This window comes from Henckelia pumila, chromosome 2 (genome assembly GCF_033568475.1).
Source record: "Henckelia pumila isolate YLH828 chromosome 2, ASM3356847v2, whole genome shotgun sequence".
Lineage (NCBI taxonomy): Eukaryota > Viridiplantae > Streptophyta > Magnoliopsida > Lamiales > Gesneriaceae > Henckelia > Henckelia pumila.
The window spans coordinates 5,826,442-5,835,150 of record NC_133121.1 but is presented as its reverse complement, the minus strand read 5'-3'; the positions used below and the strand labels follow the sequence as shown (position 1 = coordinate 5,835,150).

Genomic DNA, 8,709 nt, shown 5'->3' with positions numbered 1-8,709 from the left:
TTTTATTAGACACATTTCCACGCCTCCAAGGTTCATGTTCCGACTTCTGACGCGTAATGAGACTTTGGAATTTGGATTTTCTGAACTATTTGTCGATTGTCTCACTCTGCTTAAATACATCATTTTTGTGATGTTTTTATTTGTTGCTTTCATAAATCTTTAAAATTTTAAATATAAAATGCAAATATATATATATTTTTTGTCAAGGATGATATTATCATAATTAGCTCTCGAACGAACCCAAAAATATCGTGTGATGAGTTATAATTTATCGACATCAACAAAATGTGATCATCAAACAGGTTTAATAGTATTTTGAACTGATGGCTCAAGCGGTAGTCTATCTAGGGGTGCAATCGAGTCGAGCCAAGCTCGAGTGACTATTCGAGCTCGATCGAATAGTAAATTTTGTCCTCGAGCTCGAGCTCGACTATAGTTTGAGTACTCGAGCTCGAAAATTATATATATAAATAAAAAATATATGAATAAATAAATATAATATTATATATATTTTGAAATAATAATATTATATTTATTAATAAACAAATAAATCTATAAATATAATATTATATATATATATATTTATATTATATTTTATATATATATATATATATGTGTGTGTGTGTGTCTTATCGAGTAGCTCGCGAGCTACTCGAGCACATAGATTTAAAGCTCGACTCGAGCTCGATTGTATGTTCGAGCTTCAAATCGAGCTCGAGCTCGAGCTCGGTCAAATCAAGCTCGAGTTGAGCTTTGACCGAGCTACTCACAAGCTGCTCCTGAGTAGCTCGGCTCGTTTGCATCCTTAGGCCTATCTGCCATGATAAGTTGGGCCGACGGCCCATTTGTCCCTCTACCTTATTAAACTTGTATTAATTTTGGGCTTTTATTTGGACCGTAACTTCTTCTTCTTCTTGTTATTATTTGAAACTAGAAGTTAATTATTTTGTGATCCAAACTTTGGGTCTAAAATAAATATTCTTTTGTTTTTTAACCGCAATCAATAATCACCAAGTTTTAATGTGTTCAGTTTGAGTTTTAACATTGAAAAAAATTGTTTCTAATATCTATTTTAATTTTAAATATCTCAAGATCATTAATATATCTAGTTATAAGACATGAAAGCAATAGATTTAAGACCAAATAACAGCGGATGATAATTGTTATTTTTTTAATTAAAAGAGTTTTATCAGCACAACGAGGAAAGAGGAAGGATATTTATTGAATTTGTAGTCTTAACTAAACGTTTTGTTTGAGGTTTACAATTAGATGAAAATTTGTATATATTTATTAATACTAGTAATATGCACGTGCGTTGCACGTGAGGGCATATATGTATTAAAATAAATTAGAACGAGAAATAAAATGAAATTTATTGTAATAAGATTCTTGAAATTTATTTGAGCATCACATTGTAACAAACGTAAGAAATGTATTTTTTCACTTTTAACGTCTTTCACATCCGATCCATTCCTTTGTTTAATCAGACATTTTCTTTTTTGAGTAAACGCAGACAATTTCTCATCATCATCAATGTCGATGTTTTCAATTGTTGCTTCTTTTGGTGGTTGCACATTTTTTGTCTTGCTTGTAGATTTGGGTGAATCTTTTTTGTTCTTTCTCTTTGGTGTCCTTTGTTGTGGCGGTATTTCAGCTTCATAATTTTTTTGCAATGGTTTTTTGAACGCTTCCATCACAAAAGAGAGAGACTACTTCTTCTTCTTCTTAAGAAGTTCTTTGTCTATCTTGAAGATAAATATATGTTCTTTCTTGATCGGATTGTCAAGAGTACTTGTGATATTTGGTGCCCCTTCAACCTATTATCATATATTAAAAATGTGTTTTATATCATGTAATTCATAAACATGGAAAATTAAAAATAGTAATTAGCAATCATGTACACCTTTTTGAGCAAGTCAATATATTTGTTCACCGAGCAACCTATATACTCTGAAGCCGCGTCTTCAAATAACGTAATCCTTGCCGTTGTTTCGTCGTTTTTCACCGTCATCGTTAAGCGAAATCTATAGAGTTTCAATTGACATCAAAGTGTAAGTAGAATTTTTAATATAAATTGAATAATTGAAAAAGATTACCTACGTCTAAATAAAAATTTATCATCAATTCCCTAACCGAGGAAATGATTACCTTGACATGATTTGAGCATCATGCATCTTGCAATTGATACAGTTGACGACATCCGTTGTTTTTACGATTGCTTTGAGACAATTGTTATACGCGTCATACCATGACTTTGATTTATTTTCAATCTCACATATAGATGCTTTAAACCAGTAAAATCGTTCCTATGAAAATAATTAAATAAATAACATTAATGTGCATGCGTTATTGTGAACGGACATAAATTATAAAAATATATTTATAATATGTATATATATATATATATAAATACATATATATATTTATACATTATTAAAATATATGATGGGAAATAAATATTGTTTTTATACCGGTGTCAAAGAAGGGCATTCATCCAACAATTGATGTAATTTGATCTCGTCGCATTCTCTAATTATTTTTTCAATCCACAATGAATTCAGACTTTGTGCCCCCATGACATTTTGTAGCCTGTGTTATATATATATAGAAATATATTGATAAATGGTAGTAAAGTTATAACACATAGAAATATATTGATAAATGGTAGTAAAGTTGAAACGATAATAGAACAAATATTTTACACATACCATAAGTTGATAATCTCTTTTTGTGCACAAGTTGGGTTTAGTACCATTTTCGTCGTAAATGATGATTGCAACTGAATTGACCCTTGATTATGATATAGAGAATGAGCCAATTTGTAAATTTTTTTACATAACAATATCATAAAAACTTAGTAGATATTACCTAGATATGTATTCAATTTAAGGTTGGAGAAGGCCACAATTGTGTGTGTAACTCCATTTTCTTGTAACAGTTGTCCTTTGTTTAGTGCGAGATCATCTCATAAGTTGACCGTGATAGTTTCTAACTTGTGAGATATAATATTTTAAAATATTTGGTAAGTTGGTTGGTTATAAGTTTGAAACTTACATTGTGTTCATCAAAGTTACTTCCCTCTTGTAGCCGAAATGTTTAGTTTCATCATTCTTAAAGCGAAAAATATCTCGAACTTTGATCAAAATGCCAACCACATCTGCATAAAATGGGAATGATATTTAATAAATTCACTTTGTAGCACAATTATTTAAAGCAATTATAGATAGATCAGTTACCGTGGTCATCATCAATGGTTGTTGTTGATTTCAAATAAGAAAATTCTTTAAAGTCCCAACTTAGGCTACAAGTTTGTAGTTGTGGTTGTGCCTCATGCATAGTCGTTGTTCTTTGGATTTGAAGCTGGATTTTGTCATTCACATTGGAGAATTTTTTGTCTATCGACTGGACAATCGGGTTGCAAATAATATAGCTCTTGTTGATCTTCAATTGATCTTGAAATTGTTGAATAATGGTTGAAAATATTACACCTTGAATCATTGTACCCTTGAACAAATGAAAAGGAAATTTAGTAAATTAAGTTAATACAAAATTAATCTCAATAATATTTTTATGTAGAGAAATTAACAAAGGAAGTAGTTAAAGTAATACTAATAAAAAAAACATTGAGAACAAAATGTTTGACGAAAGAAGTATTTTTAAATTTGTAAGTTGGAAATGATTATTTTATAATAAAGTTAAGCTTGAAAACTTACCTCTTCATCTAAGAATATTAGTTTCCAGATTTTTGTACCATGCTTTGTGGAGTATTCATTTACCTGTCGAATAACAAGCACCTTAATATGTACGTTCTTTTGATTTGCTTGTAATGAATTGATAAGATGAATGTCAGATTTCTCCATGATTGTGTGAGTAGGACAAAAAGTTTTTTCTTTGTGTTGTGTAAAGATTGGTAATATTTTTTGTTGTTTATGATGATGTTATATATATATATTCATATAATTTGAAAAATTAAACTTCATTTCCTGATGCAATGTGCACATCAACTTTGTCATGGCCTTTGTAAATGTACTTGTACAGATATTTAACAGCAGTCAATCCGAAACAAATTTCAACATTTATGTGACAATCATATCTCATAAGAAGGTAAGGATTGTAGGGAACAACCCACTGATTATTTAACTTTGCTATTCTTACATCCACTGTTTGACTATCGTCCCTTCTCCGATAAATAGGATAACCATCTTCTCCTTGTACCGTTCTCTCACAAAACTTCCGTGTATAATGGCTCTTGCATTGTCCTGCGATCATGCAAGAGTTTTTACTATTCAAATGCCCACATGGTTCATGCATCATATGCTTCACAACAAGGTCAAATAACCTCGGAATTTTCTCTTTTTGGGGAAGTTCAGCCGAAACATAATCATCAAATTGATCAGTGTTGTTTATTTTATGTTCTTTCTTCAGTATGACCAACATGTGAATATGAGGTAGTCCGCGCTTTTGGAATTCAACAACTTAAACATAAGCACAAACTTCTCCAAATACTGCTTTTCGAGTTATTTCTTTTTTCAGATCTTGTACTTTTGCTCTGAAAACTCTAGATGTCAAATCTGGTCGATCATGAGCTCGTTGATTGTCTTTCAAGTTATCTTTTATTTCTTTCCACTCCGGATTACAAGTCATTGTTATAAATAGATCTGGTTTCCGAACTTCCGTACCAATGCCATTGCATCTAGATATCTTATGCGCATGTCTCTTGGACCTCCAATGAACGAAGCAGGCAGTACAATTCTTTTACCAATTTCACTTCTTCTATTTTGTCCACAATTGATGTTATCCACAATGCGTTGATAATACTCTGCTCTCAATTCAGCTTGATTGTTTCTGTAATAATCTAATCGAGTCGTCTCAAGATTGATGTACATGTCAACTGCATATTGTTGAAACAATCTCCCTGAGTATAAAAGAACCGATGGACTATTATTTCTCATATGAAATTTATAACAATAGTATTCACGACAAGAAACCATCTTGTTGCTATATCTTCTAACAGTTGCATATACGGTAAAAATTTGTTTAAATTTTTTTAAAAAAAATATGAAAGTACAATTAACAAGATCGAATCTATAAACTGACCATTTAAATTATAACACAAAACAACAGTAAGATATTGTACATAAAATATTTTATTCATTAATATTCAATAACCTCTTAGTAACCAAGACAAATTTAAACAATTTTCAGAAAACATGTATAAAAGTACATAAGTTTATTAATTTTTATTTAAACTAAAATGTAGAACATAAAATTTGAATTATAATTAATAATATTTTTTTAAAAATATTTAATCAACAAAATAAGTTTAAAAAACTAGAATATAAATTTATTATTCTTATTATTACTTATATATTGAATTTTTCAAATTTAATTTAATCTAGAATTATAACATATATATATATATACACATATATATATATATAATGTTAAAATGAGTAAAATAATGCGTTTAAAAATAATTATTAATTGTATATTGTGATAGTAAATAAATATAATTTCAATACATTTGTAAGTTCATCTAGATCGAAATCTAAACCTAATTTAATTTTTGCATAAAAAAATATAATTATAATTAAATTTAATTTGTAAATATTGAATAAACCAAAGAAGTTAACAAAGCCAATCATAATAATAAAACTGATAATAATTATTATTATTATTTTATACAATTGTTTTTAATAGAATTAATTTAATTTTCAGATATAGTCAAGATGATTATGATGATGATGAGTATAACATTCTTATAAAAACCTAGATAATTGTATATTGTGGGACTATATAAATTTCAATACACATTCATAAGTTTATCTTCATCTAAATTGGAAATAATAATTTATTTTTTTGAATCAAACAACATAATTTTATCATCGACATAATTATATAGCATATGGAAGAATAAATACTAAAAATTAAAAAAAAAATGTACCAGTGTCTTCCGGGCGAAGAATAGATTCCACCGATGAAAAATTTGTTGGATTCTTTGTAGTATGATGTGATTGCATAACAGAACTGTCATTCTTAAATTTAGGAATGTTTTGGTGTCATCCATTTTCACCGTTTGGGAAAAGAAGTGGATAATATTGTAAGGGATCGTAACATTCAAAATAATGTTTTATCTTATGTTTCTGTTCATCAGACCCATGAAGTACTATATCCCTATATATGAAATATTCGGATTATTTCCCTCAATCCAAATAGCAACAACTTGATCTGATGTAGGATTATTGTAGCATCGCTGATCCACTCCAGCATTTTTACATATTTGAAGGGTTACATCTTCAATACAGGGAAAATCATTTATCCTGTGCAACAATTCAGCATATGGATTTTTTTTCATGACATCCATTAATAGCTTCATAGTACCTTCATAAACATCAGCATTGTCAAATACGTTCATCCTATTATCCAGTTCGTTGTCGTTATCCCAAAAATACAACTGAAAATGAGATGGTTTCCCCTCATGAGGATTCAAGGGCGGGAGCGTATGAAACACTTGTCCTAACACTCTAAATGTATAGATTCCACATTTTGAAAAAGCAAGATTATTGTCCACTTTAACACCAAAAGAAGTGAATGAAAATAAACTGTTATATACTCTGATCCTCTTTCGAAAATTCTCTGCTTCTTGAGATTGTGTGTTAGTAAATAGTTCAAACAATTCATGCGGCATAGCTGTGTCAGCTAATATAATTTTACCATTATCACAGCAAAAGGTGGGGCTTTCAAATTCAAACTTTTTTGCCCCACAGTGACGACAAACATCCTTTGAATTGATCACACGTAACTCTATCGTGCCTTCAAAACATTAACATGGGAAAATTATAAATATGTTATTCTATAATTCATAAAGAATAAACAAATCTATTAATATATTGGAGTGTATATGTACAGCTAATGATTTAATTTTTTACCTTCATGTTTAACAGCTTTAAGCAAGGTAGGAAAATCTCTTTGTCTTTCTCTATTTAATTCCATCGATCAGTTCAGAACTTGTTTGATCAAGCAACCATGAAGAACTTGATATCAAGTTGGTTGCCTCTAGAGTATTGTCTACGATACATACAGTTAATATAATTGAGATAAGAACGTTACACGACAATGCAATTGATTGTTATATAATACCTTGGGAGGTTGAGTTTTTGGTTGCACAATCAACATGTGAGGAATTATCACCGTTGAATAAAACAGTGCTGGTAAAGTAAATAAAATGTAAGCCATGAACATATCATATTATATAATGACCGAAAAAATTACAATAAAACGAAATAAATGTAACAATCCCCATTAAAAAAAATAGTGGTGTGTGCTAATTTAATTAGTGTTATTATTTGTTTAGTTATAACATAAAAAAAACACTTAGCTTCTATGAAAAAAAGTTCACCGTTTTCTTTTTCTCCTTGACTCTGATGCATTTTGAATCCGTTGACGGCGTTTTTCAATCTCAAGATTTGAATAGTTTGAAACAGGTTTGATGGATTTTGAGGTATTTCCTGCAGATTTTCCTAAACATTATATCTATACAGTTGAGAAGATAAACATGCTGGAAAAATATGACATCCACTATATCCACAATATCCTGGTGAAAAAATATACCTGGGGCTGAATATTTTTCGTGCATATCATCGACAGGATTAGCAGTACTACCATTGAACAACATTCTGTGTAGAAAATGTACAAACACATGGAATCAGATGATAACATGAAAACACAAAAAGCCAATTCATGAACGTTGGAAACCTATTAATCAAATATTCAGACTTTAATATTCCAAGATCATTGCATTGTTTTTTGGTTGTCTTACTAAAGTTTATCTGTTTATGCAATTATTTCAATATAAATTATGTATACATATATATATTTCTTTATCAGCGGACAATCCATTTCCAAGTTTCTAACTCTCAATGGATGTATATACCTTATTAAGCCGCTGCAGATTCATCTTAATTTATTCAATGAGTTAGATTGTTGGGTTTTTGGCAGCCAAAATTTTATTAAATTAGTTCGGTCTTGAGCAGTCCTTGCTATTTGAAACAAAAGATAACATGGAAGACAATTTTGCCAATTTTTCTTCTCTGCCATTATAATGGGCTCCGCACAAGAATGAAAGTTTGCTTCTAAATAACTTACCGTTGTCGAATTCAGTCCAATATACACTCATATTCCATTAAAATCAAGATGGGCTTCCATGGAATTTGATAAACAAAGATAGAAGAAGTGATTTACGCCCCAAAAGAGATGGCAAAATATTTTTTTAATAAAAAAAACGAAGAAAGAACAACATTTCATTTTCAAAGCAATGTTTAAACATGGAAACAAATTCAATGGAAACTCGTCAGACAATTTGGACGAAAGAGCTGCTGAATTCAACCAAAAAAACATATGAAGGCTTGAGATATTTGAGCTTAAAGTGTACGAAACTAATAACTCATATAACTGTGCCACAGAAGAAAAGTTGATGGATCAAAACACATAGGTAAGATAACAATAGCGAAGGAAGCAAAATTCCTAGTCAATTGTGTTCAATTAAATGCTAAATCGAGAATGATAACAAACACCAAGAACATAAACAATGTGTTAATTTTCAAGAGCATACGCAAACATTTTTGAAGAGAAAATTGATGGTTTTCGACCCATTGACAAGCCACAGCCGGAGCAACCACAATCGCTTATCTCTTCCTTCGTTTCTTCTTC

General features: G+C 29.9%; 1 protein-coding gene across 1 annotated transcript; it reads right to left on the bottom strand.

Annotated features, from left to right (window-relative positions):
- Positions 1 to 3,969: 3,969 nt before the first annotated feature.
- LOC140885048 (uncharacterized) lies at positions 3,970 to 6,993 on the bottom strand. Its single transcript, XM_073291964.1, has 4 exons — positions 6,930 to 6,993; positions 6,382 to 6,813; positions 4,680 to 4,891; positions 3,970 to 4,458 (listed from the first exon to the last, which is right to left on the bottom strand). Exons 1-4 carry the CDS (start codon positions 6,991 to 6,993, stop codon positions 3,970 to 3,972), a joined length of 1,197 nt encoding a protein of 398 aa, XP_073148065.1.
- Between the last annotated feature and the right edge of the window lie 1,716 nt (positions 6,994 to 8,709).